This window comes from Emydura macquarii, unplaced genomic scaffold (assembly GCF_026122565.2).
Source record: "Emydura macquarii macquarii isolate MOO-44397 ecotype Brisbane River unplaced genomic scaffold, CSIRO-AGI_Emac_v2 contig_2205, whole genome shotgun sequence".
NCBI classification, from domain to species: domain Eukaryota; kingdom Metazoa; phylum Chordata; order Testudines; family Chelidae; genus Emydura; species Emydura macquarii.
In genome coordinates, this window is record NW_027132342.1 from 17,928,337 (window position 1) to 17,952,718 (window position 24,382).

General features: G+C 44.0%; 2 protein-coding genes across 3 annotated transcripts in view; both read left to right on the forward strand.

The window, feature by feature from the left end:
- The window catches only part of ADSL (adenylosuccinate lyase), a 39,722-nt gene extending 34,201 nt beyond the window's left edge, over window positions 1-5,521 (forward strand). Inside the window, exons 9-13 of the mRNA XM_067559545.1 lie at window positions 1,151-1,298; window positions 1,928-2,018; window positions 2,590-2,679; window positions 4,852-5,028; window positions 5,372-5,521. Coding sequence (XP_067415646.1) covers window positions 1,151-1,298; window positions 1,928-2,018; window positions 2,590-2,679; window positions 4,852-5,028; window positions 5,372-5,458 — 593 coding nt within the window. The 3' untranslated portion in view covers window positions 5,459-5,521. The remainder of the gene's footprint in view (window positions 1-1,150; window positions 1,299-1,927; window positions 2,019-2,589; window positions 2,680-4,851; window positions 5,029-5,371) is intronic.
- A 4,405-nt stretch (window positions 5,522-9,926) lies between these two features.
- Window positions 9,927-24,382, forward strand: part of SGSM3 (small G protein signaling modulator 3) — a 57,093-nt gene continuing 42,637 nt past the window's right edge. The window contains exon 1 of one of the 2 annotated variants that reach the window (XM_067559549.1): window positions 9,927-10,064. The gene's annotated coding sequence lies outside the window, so the exon portion shown is untranslated. Of the gene's footprint in view, window positions 10,065-10,254; window positions 10,454-24,382 lie in introns of those variants that run through there. The other variant, XM_067559550.1, reaches the window with a different exon arrangement.

Consider the following 24,382-nt stretch of genomic DNA (forward strand, 5'->3'; position numbering starts at 1 on the left):
TGATGTTCCCTTCACCAGCATCTTCTTCCCAGCAACAATAGTGATGTCACTGGCATAAATTGCTTTTACTTAAAAAGTTCAATTTTTTTAATCTGTATGTGCTTGAAGGTCTCTAGGCATTCTAACGAATTATTAATTAGCACAATCCAATTTTGGCATTGTGCCCAAATAAGTCAACGTGCAAAAATAATAATGCCCTTGCTCCCTACCCCAGCAGAGTTGAGGGCTTGATTCTGAGAGGAGCAGAGCACTCTCCACTCCCATTAAAATTAATTGTCTCAGTATGTCTGTCCTTTGTATGTTAACAAACTTGGAAGAGGAAAACCAGGCTGGAGCCTGGCACCGAGATCACTGATGTATCTCTAATTTATATGGGGAAGGGGAGAGAATTCCAGAGCCCTGAAGCGAGAATTGAGAAGGCCCAGGCACCCAACTTGGTGCTATATGATGAGTCAGCATATTTCATCTTCAGTTACCTCAGCCATACTAGAGCAACAGGCAGTATGTCAAGTATTCTGCTTTTTAAATATGAACACTTAGACTTCCAGCCATAGTTGCTGCAGGTTGCTGACTTTCATGGGTAGGCTGTTGAGTACACATATGAAATACAGCACACTAAAGTAACTCAGCCTCATTTCTTTCTTTTATATTCGTAAACTTGCACAGTTAGGAGTTAAGGCCCCACTTTCTCCACTGCAAGTACAGATATTCTGGTTTTGGGGGTAAGGGCTGGTTTTGAAAAAACCTGCATAGTATGATGCAGTGTTGTAGCCATGTTGGTCCCAGAATATTAGAAAGACAAGATGGGTGAGGTAATATCTTTTATTGGACCAATTTTGGATGGTAAGAGAGACTAACTTTCAAGCTTATACAGAGTTTTTCTTGTGAGGACCTGAAGAAGAGCTCTGTGTAAGCTCGAAAGCGTGTGTCTCTCACCAACAGAAGTTGGTCCAATAAAAGATACTACCTCATCCACCTTGGGTCTCTGCATAGTATGAATCAGACTGAAAAGTGAATGGTGGCTTTTTTTCTCTTGAGGGAACCAGTATTCCTTTGGTCTCTTCTGTGTGTTTCGTCTCCTGCCCTGTTTTTATCATCCTCTCTCCCCTTTTACCACCCTCCCACCCTGCAATGCTTTTTTTGCCTGCAGGTTCGAGCGCCATGCCTTACAAGAGGAATCCAATGCGTTCAGAGCGCTGCTGCAGCCTGGCTCGCCACCTGATGACTCTGGTCCTGAATCCGCTCCATACAGCCTCTGTGCAGTGGTTTGAGCGCACCTTAGATGACAGTGCCAACAGGTCCATCCATATCCTCCAGTGCTGACCATGGGGAGGGTAGTGAGCAGAGAAAACCTAGTAACATGATGAAATAAAAGAAGAGCCTGGCTTTAGAGGGTTAAAGCTGGTTTGGGGTAAATGTTCCCCTCTCACTCAGTGCAGTGCTTAGACAGTTCTTATAGGGAAGAGCACAGTGACATATTTAGAAAATAGTTTTAAACTAAAATCATCAATTCTGAACCTCATGCTGGCAGACACCACTTTATGAAAAGCAACACCACTAGAGGACATTGGGAGCAACAGAAGATGTAAACTGGCTTCCCCTCCCTTTGAGTGGAGCAATAATCAGTGTTTTACACAATAAAGACTCTCTGAAAAGGAAAGCAGCAGTATCCGGAAATGGTGCAGTAGCTGTGGGTAAGGTTAACACACTGCTGTCCTTGTCCTGGCCTATCCCAACAGCAGGTACTGTAGGTTGCTCCTAGCTTCCCCAGTTCTGGCCTATCCCAGCAGGAAGTGCCTATAAGGAATAGTTCTGCCTGTTAGGAGAGGGAGTTGCCATCTAGAGACATCTGTGCAGGTGCTAGGGTTGAGCTAAACTGCAGCATCCTATTTTGCTAATCCAGACTCCCTGATTACATGTTTCACAGGCGTGTGTGTTTAGCTGAGGCTTTCCTCACAGCTGACATCATACTGAGCACGCTGCAGAACATCTCCGAAGGATTTGTGGTGTACCCCAAGGTAAAGTAACAGAACTTATATGCAGTGCTGCATCCCCTTTAGTGCTGCAGGTCTGCAGAAGAACATAGAAGCCATCCCACTCAGAGCATTGAATTCTTACCTGCTGCTGGCTCAGTGGATATTCCAAAAGGTGCTGAACCAAACTGCACTTTCTCACCAGGATATTTCTCTTTGCAATACAAAAATCAGAGGGCATGTGATGAAATGAAAATGCAACGAACTTAAAACAGATAAAAGAAAATACCGTTTTCCGTGGTGTATGACTAACTGGTGGAACTCGCTGCCACAGGATATTGTTGAAGCAGGTCTCCTATTAAAATTCAAGAAAGTGTAGGCAATTATATGAATGTGACTCACACCTGCCGTAACAATAGCTAGGATAAAATTTCAGCATTTCAGTCTCATTACATTTTTTTCTCGATTGGGTCTGGAAAAGGTGTTTTTTTGTTTTGTTTTTTCCCCATTGTAAAATCTGGGGCATTATGGGGCAGGAGTATGCAGGAAATATCTGACCAGATCTACCGGTTGTCCATTCCAGTGTGGTAGTGCCTGTTTCTTTTTGGTTGTTTAGGTGATTGAGAGGCGGATCCGACAGGAGCTGCCCTTCATGGCCACAGAGAATATCATCATGGCAATGGTGAAAGCAGGGGGTAATCGTCAGGTATGTACCCAGTTGGGAGGATCTGATGCTCCCTGCCTGGTATCGTGCTCTTGGGGTATGGGGTTATATAAAAGTTTGGAATTATTTTTCCCCCCCCTTGGTGACTCCTTGGTCTACCAGAGCCCAGATCTGTTAACCTTATGATTATGCTGCAGGGCCAGTTTTCTCCCAGTCATTTGGGAAGGGAGCAAATTGCGGATTCTTACTCCTTGTTAGAAGCACTGTGGAGGGATTTCTCTCTACCTATGATGTAGTAAGCTGTCCATTATTTATTACGTTAGATTATGCTAGCAGATTGTCCTTCTTAATTGTTTGTTGCAAAGGCACTTAGTGCAGGATGGACACTTGTTGAATGGAACAAGTTTGACAAATTGAATACCTCTTGTAAATTAAAACACTGGGAGATATTACTGCTATAATGAAGACGTTAAGTAAGGATCTACTGAACACCCATCCATGCGACATCTCACTAGTTAACTCCTCTGCAAAATCTGTATAGTGCTTTTTATCAGACCAGTTTGATTTGAGTCTGTCTCACAGTGAGTGTTACTGAATATGCTAGTACAATCCAAACTGTGTGTTCCCATCATCACTAATTTTGTAGTTCAGTCCAAATCAGGTAATCGGTTTACTTGGCAGGATTCATTCTTAATAAATTCATGCTGCTTATATTTCCATTTACCTCTAAGTAGTATTTTTCTCCACAATATTAGTTTCACTGTTTTATTAGTGCCAGAAGTTAGACTTGCAGGTAGGTAACAGTGGATTGGATTGTCAGGAGTGTCTAAGTGAGTTAGGAGCTTTCAAAGGGACTTGTGCTCCTAACTCATGTAGACACTCCTGAACACTCCTTTCCCTTCAGTATGGCTTGGGCCAGTGTATTTGCTCTTTGTCAGTCTTCAGGTGCATCTTGATTTTTTTCCTTGACTTTTCAAAAAATGTCAGTGGGTCAGTAAGTTTAGTAACTTAATTCCCTTAACACCTTAGAGGGCCTGCCATGCCAGGAAGTTGACTTGAATAAATTCAGATTTTCCAAATATTCCCTTAACTTTTCAGCTGTAGCTCTTTTGAAAGGATCTGTTAACTGTCCACAAATTGCTGTTTTTCCTTTTTGGTTGGGTTTAAAAGAATTGAATGTTAGCCACTTGGGGGATGTCTGCACTGCAAATAAAAACCCACTGCTAGCCTGTGTCAGCTGACTTGGGCTAAGGGGCTGTTTAATTGCAGTGTTTGGGCTCAGGCTGGAACCCTGGCTCTTGGACCCTCCCTCCTTGCATGTGGGTGGGAAAGATTACACATCATTTTCACCCTTCCTCCTGCCTTCCCCCGAGCCTACAAGCACTGATAAAAATAATGCAGCCCTATGCCTTTAGGGTTCTGGGAGAGCTGTGGCCGAGGGGAGTCTCTGTTGACGTGGCTCCAGTGGAGGGGGATCAGGAGTATTGTGGAGGTATGGGGCCTTTGTGCAGACACTCTTGCCTGCATTGGGTTCCCTAGGTTTAGAGACGGGCTGGCACAGCCTTTTCCATTCAGGGGAGTCTCTTTAAAGGAATTCTTTATGGATGTTACCTCCCCCAGTGGCACATCTTGTGTGATTTTCCTTGGGAGGGGGGTATTCTGGGCCTTTAACTTTTTCCAAATAAACCTAAATTGACTCTGGGTAACTATGCTGCTTTTCTTCTTTTCCAAACTTATGAATGTTTTGTGCTGCTAAACTCCTGCAGTGTATCCCACACCTCAGGGGAAATAAGTGGTGGATAAGGAATTCCTGTGTGCACAGTTTATAGAATGCTTTGGAACAGTCATGATGATTTTCCAGCGACAGACCATAGATGGGTTAGAATTACTAAAAGTATCCCACAGTAAACCCCAAGTATGTTCCCAAGGAAGGGCTTGAGGAAATAGAAAGGGTTCCACCATCTTTTTTGTGAGTGTATGTAATTAAACAAGGAAAGTATTTATAATTCAGACCCTTAGCCGCAGGGGAAAGATTTGGAAGGACGCCCGTGATATGGTGATTGGCCTCGAATGGTTATCCTACAAACTTCAACTGTTTCGTTCATATGCTATGCAATACAGTAGCCTTTGATTCACCCCCATCCCCAAGCACCAGTGAGTCAGCTGGCTTGGTGTGCGCTCCTAGTAACATGATGATGGCTCCCTTCCCCCTAGGAATGCCATGAGAAGATACGCATTCTTTCCCAGCAGGCAGCTGCTGTTGTGAAACAGGAAGGGGGTGATAATGACCTCATTGCTCGTATCCGTGCTGACCCCTACTTCAGTCCAATCCAGGAACAACTGGAGAGCCTCTTGGAGCCCACATCCTTCACTGGACGTGCTTCCCAACAGGTGAGGTAGTGGGAATAGGCTGAAGGTGTTAAGGGGAGTCATGCCATAAATTGTCCAAAGCATGTCCCTTTATGTGTCTGAGACAATCCGCTTTCTGTATCTCTGCCCCTTCCTCTAAAGGAAGGAGGGCTTACCATTGTCTTAGCCACTTGAGGCATCTCTTCCCTTTTCTGTCCATCTTACTTCCCTTCTGTCTCCCCCATAGTCTTTGATACTTGATGTGCTGGGTGACTGGGTGTATCTGTGAGACTGAGACCCTGGGGTCACAAGCTGAGGCTGGATGAAGCATAGAGAGGAACCCATTTCTTTTTCTAACCTTCCCTTCCTCTTTCCCCTTGTGCAGGTGGCAAGGTTCCTGAAGGAGGAAGCTCGCCCAATGCTGACCCCATACCAAAGCACGATGGGTGTGAAAATGGAGCTGGCACTTTAGGCAGGGCTTGTGAATGTATAGGGTGTGAATGATATTAAAAGCCTTAATAAACCAAATCTATTTACTGTATCTATACTTTGTGTGTGTCTGTGCCCTAGGTGTGACGTAACCACCCCACAGTCACACTCTCACTCCCCACACATGCAGTGGTACTCCTTATTCTGGATCTGCTCCCTCTCCTTTCTTTTGGAGTTGCCAGGAGGAGATATAATGCCCACCTTTGTTCTAGTTTTGCCATGACCAAACCAGAGTGACAACTCCATCATACATACACTCCTCTCTTCTTCTGGTATGTTTCAAGTGATTAATTAGGCAGTACTAGGGACTTGCTTGCATCTAGAAATTATTCATCAGTTGAAGGGCAAAGGGAAACGAGCTTTGTTACCTCATTTGTCCTCTGTTAAACTATTGTCCTTGGTGGGAGCTGTTTCTCTGAAAGTGTTTGTGGGAGAACTATGATTTAGTCACACTTAACACCTGCTATGGCCAAATTATTAGGAGTACAGAAGGGAGAAAGCCTGGGCATGATTACTTTTCATCATAGTGGCAGTCCTCAGCCACACCTGTTACACATTCCATGTTTGTTGTACCAGAATCTGTGGCTGTAGTGCACAACAATCACACATGAAAGTTGTGGAGTGGGAAAACAACCAACATGACCCTTACTTCCAGGCCCAGTGGCTCTTGGCTTTGAAGATGAACAATGCTGTTAAGAATTACTGATTAGATAGGAGCTGTTGTTGAAATGTGACCAAGGGAACATTCAAGGATACAAAAATCATTTATCTACCCAGAATGTATTCCCTTATGGTGAGGAAAGAGAGGGTTAGGGACTCAAAGACCTCATGGATGCAAAAAATATTTCAAGGATTTGCTAGTTTCATCTGGTTCTGCATGTTTCCCTGTTTATAATGTGTGGTTTTGTCTTTTTTTTTTTTTTTTCTGATCATCCAGTTACAGACCAAACTCTCCTTGATTTCAGAAAAGCTGTTTGACCCTCCACCAATTCCTGAAACATTATCATTCTGCAACCCTCTCCTTCCTCTGTCACTTCATTCTTAGTCCTATCTTTCAGCACAATGAAAGCCTTCCTTTTTTCTTTGATCTGTATGCAGTCTCATAGAAGATGTGATCAGGATAGCTCAATATTTTTTTATTTGGAAATTTGATTGGGGTTTTTTTGGGCAATCTCATGTGCCAGATGGAGGCAGGACTATTTTAAGAAACTACCTGTTTTCCTGGAGTCCATCGTGATTTAAAGGACTTCATAGACTTCACAATGTATCATCCAGTGTTTAATGGGATACTACTAAATTATGTATTCTTGGAAATTGGAACCCATCACTCTTGCAGTTACTTTGCCCCTGGGCTGAGAGATTCTGAATCTCTCAAACAATTGTGATTTTGTGATGTTATATATATGTCCTGCTCCTACTATATTAAACTTTAATTGGCCATCTGTTTAGAAGAAGTTTAATTTGAACATCAGTAACTTTCAGATCGTTTTTCAAATAGATGCCTAAGAGCACTGTAGGTTTGGAGTTTTCAAATGTATTCCCTTCAGATCTGAGAGGGAGGGTGTTAGCGGAAAGAATTCTTCAGAAAGAGAAGGAAGAGATGGCATGCACGTTTGTCCTCATCTGGAAACTAGGTTTGATGTAAATTGGGGAAGCCCAGATGTGGAATATTTGGATGGGTCTCAGATTAAATCCTATTCTATTTGTTTTCCAGAAAAAATGCAACATAAAGAACAAAACCACCCTCCTTGGAAGGTTTGTGTGATACACACAAATCCTTTTCTGGGTCTCATCTGAGGTGTCTACTTGGATCTATTACAGGGTTTAGAGGAATTGAGTTCAAAATTTTTCTCCATTACCCAAGTGAATTCACAGAGCCCTCCGTATTATCTGGCTCTGTTATATCTGTCAGGGAATTATGGCCCTTTGCTATTATAGCAGTAGGTCCTATACAGTACTGCAGAAGCAGCTTTTCTAACAGCTCATAAAACTAATTAAATTTTGGAAGAACTTATCCTGTTACATTTCTATAATCTACATTCAGCAGCTATCACAAGCTAAGCAGAGATGGGTCTGATCACTATATGTACCAAAAACAATCACAGAAATGAAAGGTAGAAAAGACTTAATAGCTCAACTAACCTCTTACAAATGCAGGATTATTCATTCTTCCCTGATTATTCGTTTGCCCAGTCTAACTTCAAATGTTCTGAGCAATGAAGCTTCTAGTACTTCGTTTGAGAGACTACTAAGCCTACATTTTTCTTTTCTTAATTTCATCCCATTACTAATAGTAAACTAAACAAAACAACTGATATTACTGTAGTAATGTTTGTAAATGCACTACAGCAAAGAAAATCTATTAGAGCTTTGCTCTGTCAAACGAAAAATTGATGTTATGGAAAACTTAACACAGCCTTAACTTTGCCTTCCTATATTTTCCCATTTACCACTCAAAATTAAGCCACTTTATGCCTACACACCATGGGCTTGGCAAGGGGGGCATGTGGTTTATGGAGTGAATACCATATTGTCCAATACAGTGTTAAAAATGTACCACCTACCCATTGTGTAGGTGACATTGACATAACTACAGAATGTCCTCCAATTCACCTTTTCTTGACAGAAGCTACCATTTCTCCTCTTACACTTTATATACACCTGAAAGACTAGTCTGACATAGCCAGCTTTCTAGAATAGTTCATTTATGCCAGCTATTGGAAACTTACCTTTTAGCGCTTTTTGATAGTCAGATTCCTTGCAGATGCACATCTTGAAAATACTCCGTACTGTTGATTTACTTAAATATACCATGTTGTTTAAATAATGATGGACTTAAACATAAGATGGTCACAGCTACAGTCACGTAAAGTCAGTGTGAGAATGGACAAAATATACCATATTTAAGAGGAATCAGTTACATAGTCCAAGCAATAGGGAGGTGTAAGTCAAGATACTTGGGGTTTAAGATAACTCCGTGATAGTTAACAAAATCATGTATCTTCTAGATGAATCATAAAACCAAGAGCCTGACATGTTGTAGAGAGGCAATGCTATGGATAGCGGAGTGGGTACCATGAACTCCTATGTTTTAATCCTGGTTTTGCTGCTCTGTGTGACCCTGTCCAGGATTTTTCAACAATGTTCCTCAGTTTACCCACCTTTTAAAAATGGGTTGATATTTATGTACTTTACAGGTGGTCTGAGACTTAACTAGTATTTCTGCAGTGCTTGGAAGTTGTAAAGTGCTAAATTGTGTTATGGTGGCCATTATAGGGTACATGGCACTCTTCATAATAATTAAGAGTGGGAATGGAGGGGGCATATTAACCTCAGCTTTCAGTGTGGGTACATTACATGCTGCAGACCTAAAACTGGAGATTGTGTTCAGTTTCACATTGTTTGGTACTTTGGTGTAGAGGAGATGAAGGCTGCATTTCAGTGGTAGGTGAAGTGACTGGTGTATGTCAAACACCGATTTAAAGTATTTTCAGATTGAATGTGCTGTATAAATGTAAAATGTTCTTTCACAGGGCAGGCTGTTCACTATCGTCTGTCTATATGATCTTCATGGCTGACTCCATTGACTTGCGGGCTGATGTGTAACCACAGTAGAGAGCGATTTACTGCCCCATACCACGCTGTGGAACACTGACCCCTTGCAAATGACTAACGTTGATTCCTGGCAGGAGAGTGAGATCCTGAAAATGCTGCTTTCTGGCTCCTCTCTACCTTCTTATCCTTCACTCCATTATTACCCACCCTCTTGCCTTTGCTGTCTAGCTGGTCAGTGGTTCCTCTAGTCTACCCCTTGCTATGGTTTGTTTGCTTGCATATGTTACTCTGTTGCCACTGGCTATACTACAACTGAAAAACATTTTCCCCCACGATCGCTCTCTTACCTATGCAGAGAAAGAGAACTAGGCCGATGTAATCTGTTACTGTCACGCAGGGCTGACAGGGAACCCCTGTCCCTCCCAAAACATCTCTTTAGCAGGGGGTGGGGAATTTAAATCTGTAGTCCACCCCACACCCACCCACTCACCCGCGTGGAGTGACCTAGTTCACTGCTGGGGGCCGGCTACGCAGACAGGTGTGCCGAACAGAGCTTCCCCTCCCTGCCTGGGGGGGACTGGTAGGAGCGCCCTGCCCCGCCCGAGGCAGCCCCGTGCTAGCAGAGGGCGCTGGGCCGCACACCTGTCCTGCGGGCGGGGTGCGGCCGCCCCTGGCCGGGATCCTGCGAGGCCGCTAGGTCCCAGGCGCCGGGTAGCGCAGGTGGGGATGGGGAGGCTGTGACGGCTTGCGCGAGACCCGGCCGGGGAGTGGCTCCCGCAGGCCCAGGGCTCCAGGCTGTGCGTCGAGAGGACGGCGCCACGCTGCAGCCATCAAAGACTACATTCCCCACAGAGCCCCGCGCGCCGCCGGGTTGCCGCGCATGCGCTCCGGGGCGGCTCGCTCCTGCTGTTGACGTCGATTGATTGAACCGGTCGGTCTCCGACGGCCGCAGCGGGGACGGGGCTGAGGCGGCTACGGAGCGGACTGGGGGGCTACCCCCCCCTCCCGGCCGGGGGGAACGCCGCGCGGAGCAGGTGAGCCGGGGGAGGCAGGTGCCGCCTGCGGATGGACAGACACCGCGGTGGGGGACGGGCAGGCAGGCAGGGTGCGAGGGGGCAGATGGACAGACTGACCGACCGAGACAAAGGTACCAGAGGTGAGGAGGTCCAGAGGGGTGGACAGACAGGTGGACCATAGACAGACAGACAGGTAGGCAGGCAGAGGAGGAGGCTAGGGCGGAACGAGTGGAGCGGGACGGACAGACGAACAGACTGACTGACCGACCGACTAGCAGAGCGGGCGGGGCGGGGGGCTCCTAGAGCAGCTCTGGGCCGGGGCGGCCGGCCTGAGGGGCAGCAGGCAGCCGGGGTGAGGGAAGGAGCGAGCGTGGACACGGAGGAGAGAAACAGAGCCCTGGCCTGGGGTGAGCAAGGACGGATGGGACGTGAGTCACGGATTGAGACCAGCGGGCTGGGCAGGTAGCCGCGGGTCGGGCGGGGAGCCTGGCTGAGAATGGCCAGAAACACATAATAAAGCTGCTTCTCCAGCAGGGGTTCAAAATTTTTCTCCATTACCAGATGGGTAAGGCAGCCTGGATAAGGATTCCTCTGGGAACGGGGCATGTAATCTCGCTCTGGGCACGCTGCTGCTTTGCATCTTGAAGGGGAGTGGGGCTTGTCCACTAATCCCTGTGACTCTGAGGGCTGGGCAGGAATGCCCTCCTGTCTGGGACACCTCCACAATGGTGGTTTGTTCAGAGAGAGCTCTGTGTGTCAGTTGCCTCAGATAGGCACCCTTCATATACATGGGTGCATTCCTTTTGTACACACCACTTGGGCATGCTTCATCCGCATTTCCACTGGGGTTTGCAGTTAAGAGAATTGGGCCTGGAAGGTACAAATCCTGCCAAATATGAAACCAAATGCGTCTATTTGAATACAGCAGCCTTGCCAAGAGCTGAAACATTGACACAATATCTCACCTTCTGTATTTCTGGGTGACCAAACGTATACTTATAATTTCCAGCAGAAAGGAGAGTGTTGGACCCTGGTCTCTGGTAGGGTAGGCTCCTGTCCCGCCTCTGTATTCATATCCCTTTCCTCACCACTGATGTGTTTTAAACATGGTTCCTCCTCTGCTACCCCTAGGAAGATTCCATTTCACCTGATATGGTGACTCAGGGGCTGCACTGCAACTTTCTGACTCATTTTATACAAGGATTCTTTTAGGTTTGTAAGGGCATCTTCTTCTGCTTTCTCTCTGTCCAGCTTTTTTTTTTTTTTTATCCTTTGCTCTTTCCTTGCTCCTTCTCTCTGCCTTGTCCCTCTTCTATTTTACTTTAGTCAACTTTGCCTAGAGGCAGCTCATGAATTACAAGAATGCTATTGCTTTCCCTTGTTAGTTGCCCATCCTCAGTGACCAATCTCTTGGCCTTTTTGCCACTAGCCAGATCTAGCTTCCCTTATATTTCCCTGTGTTCTCAGTTTCTGTTCAGATTCTCTCAGAAGAGAGACAGACTGACTCCTGTTTGGTCTGGGGTTGGAAAGCTGGGGATGAGGGAAAAGGAACAGCCATATGATGACCAGAAACATGGCAATATTTTCCAGGTTTTGGGCATGAAGGGGTATAATGTAAACCCTCTGAATTTCAGAATTCAAAATCAGAATGAAGACAGGGAACTTGCCTAATTCCTCAGACAAGAGTGTGTAAACGCAGAAGAGGGAACAACCATCATGGTGAAGGGGCTTAATCTCTTTGCAGAGCACTTCTGGGGCCTACAACTATCAGAATCGGCTTAAAGAGCTGTTAAGGCCACATGAGGAAAACTGGAAAAATTCTCCTGTTTATATTTCTCTCATTCTTGTTCTTTAAGAGATGTTTGAATTTAAGCAGGCACTTCCTTACCTTAGATTTCAACAGCCACATCCCTACTTATTTTTATGTAATGCCATAGCCCCTGTTTTGTGACATCATAGTCTTCTTCAGAGCATCTTGTTGCAATATCTGGAGGGGGGAAGTAAAACAGCAGGTGTTTTTGAAGAAATCAAGCATCATTTAATGCTAAAGAACAAGAGAGAATACAAAGTACTGTTGGAAGTGGAAACAACAGACATTGCACAGTGTATAGGCTAGATCTTAGAATGACTTGGGGCACCTACTGGCCCAGAAGAAGCAATGGGACTCAGTCCTGCTGTACTCCAGTACGGATCATAACACTGCATTTTGCTGGATTATCTGAATTCCTTTCCAGAACAGTCTTTGAGCTGCCACAGACACTAGAGGGATGTGTTAAATCCATAGGCCTGTTCTTTCTGTTTCATTATATATTACATGTAGTCCCCCCAATGTGCTCAGCACTTTCCAAACAGAAAAGAAGGCTTGATTCCTGCCCCAAGGAACTCACAATTGAAGGACATACAGAGAGAAGATAGGGGAAAGGGGTACAACACACATATAGAGCGGTCATGGTGGTGTTTGGCTATGTTTTACTAATACAAGTTTGTTAACTCCCTTTTTAAAATAATAGAATATATAAATTATTGCCAATTAGCATCAGATTCCCAATTCTCAGTCAATATAGTATTCTGAGGATATGCTTTTGTAGTGCCAGAGGATGTCATTCATGGAGATGCCAGATCCCTTGAGGATTCCATACTCTGGATTGTATCTTCTGAAAATGTATGGAGGACTTTCATCTCCAAGACGATTAATATGGCACTTCTCCCCAAAAACTGTGAAGGGAAAAAAAATTGAGATTCGGAAAGCATTAGCGATTTCTTTGAATGATTAAAAGACATCTGCAGTAACAGAGCTAAGATAACAGTTACAATAGCTGTAGATCCTCAAGCTTCCCTGTAGCTGTAAATCACTTGTTAGGGTCAAGAGTATGGTGTGGTATTGCTCAATTGTTCAGGTGCATTATTGAGATTTTACCCTCTCCTTGGAAGCGTCCAGAATTGGCCATTTCAGACAGGATAGCGGACAAGTGGTCTGATCAAATGCAGCAAGTCCTGTGTTCCTGAATACCGGGTGTTGGTTTCACAACTCCAGGGTTCCGTCCTTAACATCAGCATCTTTTTCTGTTTAAACACCTACCTTTCTGCTGCCTTAAAACAAAAGGTCTTCGGGCCTTCTATTAGAACTGCTAAAAACAAGGGAGGATCATCTCATGCAAAGCAAGCAACAGGGACAACTCTGATGAGGGGAAATACACATTCCTCAGCTCTCCACATTAGTACTATTGACAACACCAGGCATTTAAACCTATGGAAACCTATCAGAGGCCGTGGGAAAATACAAGTGTCAATAAGGCCATAATTTGACCCGTAGGGCTTTTTATTACTGGTGATGTTAGGTGAGCAAAATAAGATGCAGCTTGACTCTTGTGTCTCAAGGTGAGTTTTCAGGGCTGGCAGTTAGGAAAAATAAATCTTATAAACTGAGCACATTGGCTTTGGAACTATTCAATGACAGTCAGGAAGGAAGGTCGTTGGATTTGGAAGATGGATCCATCTTTCTCAGCTTAGAAGAGTTCTGGCCACTAATGGTCTGTCTAATGATGGATGCCAAAGATGGCTTCTGTTCTTGCTTATATCTTCCAAAATCCAATGACCTTGCTTCAAAAGGCAGGATGCCCACATGCTGTTCTTCCCTTTCCCTTCCTGTGTGCTTCCCATTCCCATGTCTTTATAGATCAGTAAATCTTTCAAATGGATTGTTTAAAAAGTAAAACCCAGATCAAGCTTCTCTCTTCTGCTGAGTATAGTTGCCATGCTGTCTTCTCCCCTGCTTTTTAGTGTGAGGTTTCCCTCCACCCCTTGTTAGCTTGATGGATTTGTTTACTGCTTATATTTAAATTGCAGTAAATACACATTCCTTTGTTTAGGATAGACCTGTTTAACAACAGGTTTTTGACGTAGCTGGTTTATACACACTTAATTATAATTCCAGCATATGTTCATAACTCTTAATACCCATTGTGTATGTCAAGAATACTAATGATCAGTGATTTATTGGTTTTCAAATGATACCTCACAAGGCATATTCTGTACAAAGTTTATTGCAGTTGTATAGGGTGTGAATATGTCACGGGGTGTTTACTGTCATGGGGATTAATTAGGATCTGTTAGGATTAATTAACTGTAGAGTGCTTTGGATATGAAAAGTTGTATGTAAGTGCCAATGACTACAGTTATGATTAATTGGCTGAAAAACCCCTCTGACTTTCCCAAAATTGGGTATAACATCCCTGGGGAGGAGAGTTTAGTTATAAACAATAAACATAAACAATAATTATAAAACATCTGGTTACGTTTTTGCAGTGGCATTTAATGGGGAAGGCCTTTGAAGCCTTCAGCCTTGTGCTTCAAGATGCACTGGAGACACATGGGAGTCTGAGCATAATTTTAGCCCCACTTGCTGACATACTCCTAAAAGAGATCTCTATCTACATTTGGAGTAAAGAGTGTTTCAACATATGGTCATAGAAATTAGAGATGGAAAAGACTTTGCTCAGCCATATTTTGTCCATCTTCTCCACCCACCCATACACACCCCTTCTAATCTTAAATCATAGATATTTGCAGGTGTTTTATCTATTCCAATTCTTCTTTGTACAAAGACTCTAGTGCATGTGGCTCTCTCCTCCCACCAAAGCTCCTCTCTCCAACCCAATGAAGAGAAGAACAGGCTGGGGTATTCAAGAGGGAAAAACTCCTCCCACTTGGCTAAGGCAAGTGGTTTCAGTAAAATGGTGACTGTTTAGTTCTTTTCCAGAACAATACAGTAAAATCTTAGTCCTCATTAGTTTTGCTATATAGGGCTGGGTACCAGCTGCCCTCAGGGTCTTTATCAGCTGTTCTCTGCTTCTTCTAGGGCTTTGAAGGGTGATGGGTCAGTATTGGCATCCCAGAGTCTGCAAATCCCTGGCCTGAGGTTTCCTTTCACAGAACTGTCCTGATAAATGTGTGGGCTTTGCAGTCTCCAGGTTTAGGGTGTGATAAATGATTTAGGCAAGTGCTAGCGCCTCTCATGAGTCTACCTGGCCAGCATGTCTCTCTTGCACAGAGTCATTTTTCTGGTTTGGAGCCAGATAGATCAAATATCACTCCCTTTGTTGTTTTTTAAAATGAATGATAAAATGCAGTTCTGCTCTGAAAATGACACTATGTTGGATCCTGGACTTCCATGTTCATTGTATCTCAGTGACTTCATAATCAAATGTTGTGCACAGTGCATAATTTCAACTAAAAAAATTTCTAAGTGCCAGCTGTGTCATGTCAAATTGTGATTTGAAAGTCAAGCTGGGTTCTTCCTGGCTTATGCATTATCACCAGGAAACATGATTCTGGTCTCTCTTACATTGTTATCTTCAAAGTGGCTCAGAAGGTTGAATGCGCTCTTGCAATTGGAAATTTAATTAATCATTCTTTTGCTTTTGCATGACCCAGGATGGGCTGAGTGATGAGCTGCAGGGCTAATAAAACCTTTATTTTTCTCACTATTGTAATGAGACAGCTGATGTACATAGGGAACAGATCTGTTGCATAACAAGATGGCATACTGAATTAATTATATTCCTGACCATAATTACAGTTTCAAAGAGGTTCATAAAAGTCTCTTGCAAATTTCTATAGCAGACTCAAGATGGGAGGAGATAGGGAGTTCCAGTTTGCTTTTCATTGGTTGTTAATTCTAGATCTTGAACCATTCTACCAACTATAGAGCTCTGGATTTGGGTGATAGCAGGCACTGCAGGAGACAGAGGAGAGGTCTTGTCTTCTCTCCCCTTTCCTCCTGCCACAGACATCATACAACCAATCTCCTTAATTCACAATGATTTCGGTGATTGGGGACCATTTAAGTACTGAGTTTTCTCCTTACACTCTAGATCCTGGCATAATGCTGTCAGCAAGCCACCATCCCTCTGTGCCCACTCACCCACATAGCTCTGCCATGACACCCCAATTTTGACCTGGCACCTGCTATTCCAGTCCAGGGATCCCTTCAGAGTAGTGACTATCAGATTAGCAGCAATCTTTTGTGATGTCTGACGTGAAGCATAGAAGGAACAAGGATGAAGCCATTTAAACTCATTTAACTGTTGCTCTAATTCACGTGGACACCAGAGAAAGCCAGAGAGTTAATTCACTATCCTGCCTCATTCCGGTCCTTATACTGAATTTACCGCAATCCAAAACACTGTTAGGCTGATAGATTATAAACCTTACTGAGACATTGCCTGGAATGAACCAGGAGATCCACGTGGAATTGTACATAGGTGTAAAAACTTAACTGGGTGTCACACTGCAGGGGATGGGCAGCACCTTGCATTTCCTGTTACAGGCCCGTACCTTGTAGTTCCCTTCTCCCAGGCGTGTGTGCTGTGTTCTTAAATTGCTAACTAATTACGGTTGGAAGGAAAACTTCAGTTGCACAAGCACTCTCAGCAAATATTGACTTGAAGTATGAATGGCACTTGCAGATCCAGGATATGCTACCCCCTGACCTGAGTGGAAAGGGGACATACAAGGGTGAGGATGAGAGCTGCTGTAGTGAATTTGATTTGGTGAATCGTGATTCAAACTCTAAGGCAAAAGAGCAACTGTTCTGTTGCTGAATGAAAGACTCACAAAGAACAGGGGAAACAGTGGAACTAAGATGCAAAGTGTTTTCAAATGCAAAGTGCTGTCTAATGCACAAATTAAGTAAATGGGCGGGGGGGTTGTATTTTTCCCCTTGCTAACTTTTTTCAGTGATAGTGATACACACTAGTAGGTAAAAAATAATTGCAGTGAGAAATGTAACTTTTCAGTTGATTGTGTCCCTTTAACAATTTCCATTGATTGTTCTTTTTGGATAGATACTGAAAACTTAGGTTTGTTAGTTTTTGTCTTGTTGAAGACTTGCAGTTGGGAAACTTGCTAGATGGGATGCTGTTTTGTTACTCCTTTCTAAATGGATTCTTATTGTTCTAATATATGTGATATCAATTGAGGAAGGGAGCTCCTGGGAGGAAGTTTTCCTTCCCACACTAAAGACCCAAGGCAGGCAGTGCTGGAAAGGAACTTGAATCTGACTATAGACCAGTCTGTTTCATGTCCAACACAGGGAGCTGCTGTCTCTTGAGTGTTAACTGGAGATCACGTGGCAAAGGGGGCTGACCAGGTAAAATAAACACATAATAGGAGACTGTTATCTGGGTGTTTGCCTAAAACCAGATAATTGAAAGCCATTTCCTATTGTAGCTGTATGAGAGAGCAGGAATATTAACAGCTGGCTCAGTAGTACTGTGAAGCGGAAGTTCAAGTACATTTGCAGCTGTCTTTTCCACACTTCCATTTTTAAAGGAAAACTGCACTCTTTAAAAAAAACAAACAAACAAAAAAAAAAAACCTGTATATATCGGTGTATAGTGAATAGTTACATACTTGACAAAGGTATTGTAGCTGGAGCATTGCCGTCAGCTGTAGCTGAGGATATCTGTTGCCAGTTTCAACCTTCTGTTTCAGTCACATATATCACTGTTCAAACTTTCACTTGGCAAATTGGAATTTTTTCTATGCAGAGATGACTTTTTTTGCATGTGGAAGTTTGAGCAAAAGACATCCAACTATTTTCAAGTGGCATGGGGGGAGGAGTGACAATCAGGGTCCAGACACCCCAAGAGGAGAATAGGGGTCGAATCATTGAATCAACTAATTGTGTACAACGTCACTGTGCTGTAAAAATATGTTGAGTAAGGTCTTTTGTGAAAGCTTGTAATGGTCTGAACATGATGGTCATTATGAGATATATACAAACTGTGGCAATGAATTTGTGTTTGTGTATATATAAAATTGTACTCATAATTTGTGTTGCAACATTCAGCTTCATCTCGCGGTGGGCAGTCAGGCAGGGAGGGACTGCCTCTCCAACTGAATATGGTTAGCTCCAAGCACCTAAAATTGTACAACCCAGGAAAAGACAAATGATGAGCCATCACATTTAATGGCATATTGGGATGGGATATGTGGCCCACAATGGTAAATAGGTTGAGAATCACTGATCTATAGTGACTGAAGAAGAAAACCCCCCCTGAAAACTCTTCTTAAAAAGTGAAGGGGTTTGAAGTGAGGGACAGTCACTTGGTAGGTGCTGTCCATGAAATGCTGAATCCCCTCTGTGATTGGGGTACGCTGGGACACAGTTCAGTAGCAATAGGTAATTTGTATTCAAAAAGGGATTTTTATCTAATTAAAAAGTATAAAGACTGAAGCTGCATCCTTGTTTGTTTTCTGTGGAACTTGTGCGTGTTTGCTCTCGCTTGCTATTTCATTTTTAATGTGATTTTTCTATTAAATAAACCTTTTGTTTGTTTTTTGCCTCAAGCAGGTCTCTGGTGTGCAAACTGTGTGGCATGTACGTGTCAAAGCAAGCTGACAACTGGGGTCTTGTTTCACACCTTCGGGGGTGACAAACTAGAGGGGCAAAGTCCAGGTGTCTGCTAGTTAAGAACTCGGAGTGGTTGGATTTGGGGAAACTCAAGACTAGAAGTGCTGTTGGTGTCACCCTGCAAGGAGTAACTCGGGTGGTAGATGCCTGGGTGAGACTTTTGAGTACATCTCACTGCAAAATATTCCTGCATCAGTGAGTCTCCTAGCCCAGGTCAACTGATTCACGCTCGCACTATGGGACTCAGTGTAATTGTTGCTGCTTGGGCTGGATTTCCCTGGCCAGATTTCAGAAACCAGGCTGCAGCCCAAGCAGGAATGTCAACATTTGGGTATTTAAGCCCTGTAGTGCCAGCCCGAGTCAGTTTATATGGGTTCCAAGACTCTCTGCCACAAGCTTTTTATTTTTTTTGCAGTGTAGATGTACCTTTTGTGCTTGTGGGGTAGGCTACTGGTGTCAGGGCACTGAACCAAAACTGCACAGCATAAAGGCACCCAAGGTTACAGGGCAGGCGGTGACAGAATGCTTTATTGGTGTGGATGATCCCCAGAACATCACCAGGGAACTTCTATATTATTTAAATATATCTGTTGATATGCTTGCGGTATGTTGTGTTTTTTCATGTTGATCTTTCGGTGCTAGCAGCTGTAGCACCACAATGTCTGGATGTTGGAAGTTGACATTTGGCATGAAAATTTTCCTCAAATGGGCAAAGAGTGTTAGGTAAAAACTGGGTTTGATTTGAGAGAGTTCTGAGGGTTTGAGAGCTTGCACTTCCATGGTATGTTGGATATAATTTCTTAGCACTCCTTGCCTGTGTTGTGGCTGTGGGAAGAGTGTGCTCTTTGAATTGCATGGCTAACTTAGATGCAGTAATGAATCTGTGCATTGAACAAGTGCTGCAAGAGCTCTTGCTTTGTTCACTGTCCGTTGTGTATAGAAATTATTTTATGGACTCTAGTGTACAGAGCAGTGGTGTCACTACAAGAGGAAATGCGTATCTGGGGTGGTAGAAAAAATTGTAGGGGACAGATTTTCCGACATGTTAATCCCTGCAGTTCCCACTGACTGCAGTTAGAATGGTGGGTGCTCAGCACTACTGACAGTCAGCATGCTATTTCTCATGTAGGCTATCATGCCAGGACTGTCATCATGCAGACTCTCGGGAAGGCTGAGTTCTGGTTGTATGGACAATACTTTGGGATGCTGAACCTGCAGTCAAAATATTTTCTTGTTTTTTTCTGGGAATTAATCACTGCACTTTTCCTGTAATTGGAATTTTCCAGTAAGATCCTCTATATTTTTCAATATCCCATTACTTCTCTCTAAAGGCAGGGGCTCCACAGTGCTCAAATTGTATAATCCTCTTGGTCCTGGAAACAGAAACCCTCATCCTGTGTTATCTTTGCTGGCTTCTTAACCGTCTGTCTCACATCTTATCTTCTGTCACTCTGATTGACTTCTGGTTCATCCTCTGTCCCCTTCCTTGACTTTCTGTCCATCTCTGAAATCTATGTAAAATTGCACCTCCTGGTTTGATATCAGCTGGAAGTTTCTTGGGGGAGGGGAGTACAGACTGTCTCCTTGGAAAAGTTGAGGGCTGCTTTGGTCCTATATCAGTCAGTCAAGGAAGTGGACTTGTAGTATGGGGCCATAGGGAAAGTGTACAGCGCCTTTCTCCTCCCGTATATACCGACGGAGCCCTGGATGTGTTACTGGAGTGTATTGATTTCATTTTTAATCTCTACAGCACCATGGTGCTATGAATGTGTTTTCGTAATAATACTATTGCTATGATTCATCGAAATCAGCCAAATGGAGGTGCCCCTAGCAGCTACTTGAGATCAATCAGATGAGCAGCTGTGTTTAGGGTTGTCCTCCCAAGCACAGCTGCTGATTCCCCCTCCTTTGAGATCAGCTGGTGTGAAGAAGTCTTTGCCCCATCGTGGTAGGGGAGTCAGAGGGTTATTGTGGTATGGCCTTGGCACCTTCATGGTGAGATGCTTGACTCCTTGGACAGGTTCCAGTTCACTGATTCCCTGTGCAGCAGCTCAAGGCACCAGCCTGCCTTCCTGGCATGATTCATCCAGCTCCGCCCTGGCCTCTCATGCAGATGGCACTGACAGGCCAGCAGCAGGGCTGAGTGTCTCTTTCTCTCAGCCAGGTCCCAGACAACTGCTTTCAGGAAGGTTTCCATAGCAACTGGAGGCAGGAAAAACCTGCCCACCAAGTTTACTGCTCTAATATCCGGCCCTTGGTTAGGGAGGGGTGCAGGCAGCAGGAGTGGCGATCAGGTGATTGGTGGCATGGGGGAGGGGAGACACTGTTGGAAAGGGCAAGGAAAGGTACTGTGGGACTGCAGTGCACTGTACTGAGGTAGGAGGTCTACAGCAGCAGGCCTCTCCCCCCTCTCTTCATTCCCTAGCAAGCTGGATAATTAACTTGAGGGCAGTGCAGTTTCTCCTGCACAGCTGTGCCCAACCCATTGGTCCGGCCCCTCCTTAACATGCAGGTGACAAGAGCTGGGTGGGCCATGCAGTGTGCGTGACAGAGAACAGCAACACTGCAAACTGCTCCTCACTCAGGCGCTTCAGATTCTGGACAGTGATTCAGAGTGAATGTAACATAAATCACAATAAAATACCAGAGTGTCTAAAGCACCTTCTAAAGGGTCTGCTAGGAAAACAAGTAGTGTGAGAGCCAGATTCCAGCCTGACTGAAATCCCCGTAACTCTAATTGACTTCAGTGAAGCTACATGGGCAAAGTATAGGATGTGGCACAAGCACTCTACATAGGAGGACAACACTGATCCTAATAAAATCCCATTTGAAAATAAGAAGGGCTGGGCTGAGACTGATATCAAGGACGAGTAGAGTTCTACACCTTGGGCCCAATCAACTAAGACACAGTGGTGGCACCTTTTAAAAGGCAGTATCAGAATGCAGGTGCCTGTGAGGATGAGGGGGGAAGAAGTTATCCCGTTTGGAAAGCTCCTAACCAAACCTATCTACCAGGTTCGGATGCTGCTAAAACTCACAAGTAACGTGTTTTGTTTGAAGGTTCTAAGCTCAGTTTTTGGTGGTGACTTATTCTCGTTGCACAACTACTGCATATTTTTTCTTTAGTTGCTCAGGAAAGATCCAGCACTGAGAAGAGGAAATGGAAGAGGGATGTAAGAACTGAGGGATTGACAGAACTACATGTGGGAAGTAATTGAGGACAGCATGGACAAGTGCTGTGCAAAAGTTCCAAACAAGTTCTGCTCCTGGGGGAGAAGTTTGTAGCTTTTTTTTTTTTCCACTACTGGTGGTGGAAATAACCAATATAGGTAGGAGTCAGTAGGTGAAGTTCTGCTGCTAAATTTGATTCTGAGCCACTCATTGGTCATGCCATCTGATCTTATTTAGACAGCTGTTCAGATAAGGAAGGAAGGAACATTATCTTGTATATTCTCAAACAGCTCCTTTCCACTCTGTTGCAATGGCCTACATGCTGCCCAGCTAATGATCCTGAGCTACTATAGTTTTCCGTCATGTCAGAATTTGCCACTGGAGTTCAGCAGGTGCTGAAGTCGTGAGTCTTAATGGACCAAGTCTGTGTGTTTGGGAGTCTGGTATAACCTGGGATGCTTTTAAACAATTTAAAGTCCCAAATCTATATTTTAGTGGGCTTGCTTTTTTTAGTTTTACAAAACTAGTGGCATTACTTTTTTTAAAAAAAATTAATGTAAACCAGTCTATTTCTGGATTGAAATCTTTCCTGCAGTCCTGGCAAACCCTCTGCCAATCCACATTGGACTCACGCTAGAGGACTGAGAAGTGAAGCCAAATAGTCTGGCTTCTCTGTCTGAGCTGAATCATCTAGTGATAGAAAAGACCATCTTCCAGGCAGTCGGGATTGGCTCCCTACAATGTATTCTTCAGTGCTGGGCCCAGTTCATTTTAGGCCTTGTCTAAGCTACAGACACGCAAACACAAGTTCAGTCAACATACCACCACTGCAGTTAGTATATCACTTGTGCATGTGCATATTTGGCTGCACATTCTCACCAGGATTGGTTGTGTCAATGCACAGTGCAGTGCACCATGGGTAGGTATCCCAGTATGCATCCCGTCACCATTCAGCACGCTGTCTTTTGGGCAGTTTTGGCAATGCACAGTGGGGCAGAAACAAGTTGTGCAGAGATGACTGGGAGCAAGGGGTCAACGTCCCGTAATGCAATGTTCTCCATCCCATAATATCGCTATCCCTTTTCGCTCCTATTTTCAATTTCCCATGAACCTGTGCAGGACTTGTTGCTGTCCACCCTCTTTGACAGAAGCATGGAGCCTGCACAGCTCTGCACTATTGTCATGAGCGTTGCAAGTACAATCCTCTGGTATTCGCAGAGCCGGAAGAAGAACTGCAGGGAACATGCCGATTTCCTGGTGGTCATTTTGCTGTGAGACCTTGTGAAAACCAAGTCAAGGTTGTTGGTGACATTCAGCTGTTTCTGGGCCTAAGAAACAAGCCATAACTGGTGGGATTACATTATAATGCGGGTTTGGGATGATGAGCAGTGGCTGCAGAACTTTTGGGTACACAAGGCCACATGCTTGGACCTATGTGCCGAGTTTGCTCCAGCCCTCCATTGCAGGGACACCAAATTGAGAGCTACACTGACAGTGGAGAAGTGAGTGGCAATCATGCTGTGCAAACTTGCAATGCCAGATTGCTACCAATCAGTGGGAAGTCATTTTGGAGTGGGAAAATCCACTGTTGAGACCATTGTCATAGAATCGTAGGTCTGCAAGAGACCTCGCGAGGTCATCTAGTTCAATCCCCTGCACTTATGGCAGGACAAAGCATTGACAAGACCATCCCTGACAGGTGTTTGTCTAACCTGCTCTTAAAAATCTCCAATGATGGAGATTCCAGAATCTCCTTAGGCAATTTAGTCCAGTGCTTAATTACCCTGACAGGCAGGAAGTTTTTCCTAATGTCCAACCTAAACTGCTCTTGCTGCAGTTTGAGCCCATTGCTTCTTTTCCTGTTGTCAGAGGTTAAGGAGAAAAAATTTTCTCCATCCTCCTTGTAATAATCTTTTATGACTTGAAAACTGTTATCATGTTCCCCCTCGATTTTCTCCAGACTAAACAAACCCAATTATTCAATCTTCCCTCAAAAAATCATGTATTCTAGACCTTTTAATCATTTTTGTTGCTCTTCTCTGGACTTCTTCTAATTAGTCCACATATTTCCTGAAATGTGGTGCTCAGAACTTGACACAATACTTCTAGGTGAGGCCTGATCAGCACAGAGTAGAGCAGAAGAATTACTTCTCGTGTGTTGCTTACAACGCTCCTGCTAATACATCCCAGAATGGTTTGCTTTTTTTTGCAACAAACACTGTTGACTCATATTTAGTTTGTAATCCACTATGACCCCCAGATTGGTTTCTGTAGTACTCTTTCCTAGGGAGTCATTTCCTATTTTTTATGTGTGCAACTGATTGTTTCTTCTTAAGTAGAGTACTTTGCATTTGTTCTTATTGAATTTTATCCTGTTTGCTTCAGACCATTTTTCCAGTTTGAATTTTAATCCTATCCTCCAAAGCACTTGCAACCCCTCCCAGCTTGGCATCAAACTTTATAAGTGTACTCTCTATGCCATTATCTAAGTCATTGATGAAGATATTGATCAGAACAAGACACAGAGCTCATCCCTGTGGGACCCAACTCAATATGCCAGTCCAACTTGACTGTGAACCACTGATAACTGTTCTTTGGGAACAGTTTTCCAACCAGTTATGCACCCACCGTACAGTAGCTCCATCTAGGTTATCTTTCCCTAGTTTGTTAATGAGAATGTCATGCAGGACAGCATCAAAAGTCTAACTAAAGTCAAGATATACCATTTCCCCCCATCCACAAGGCTTGA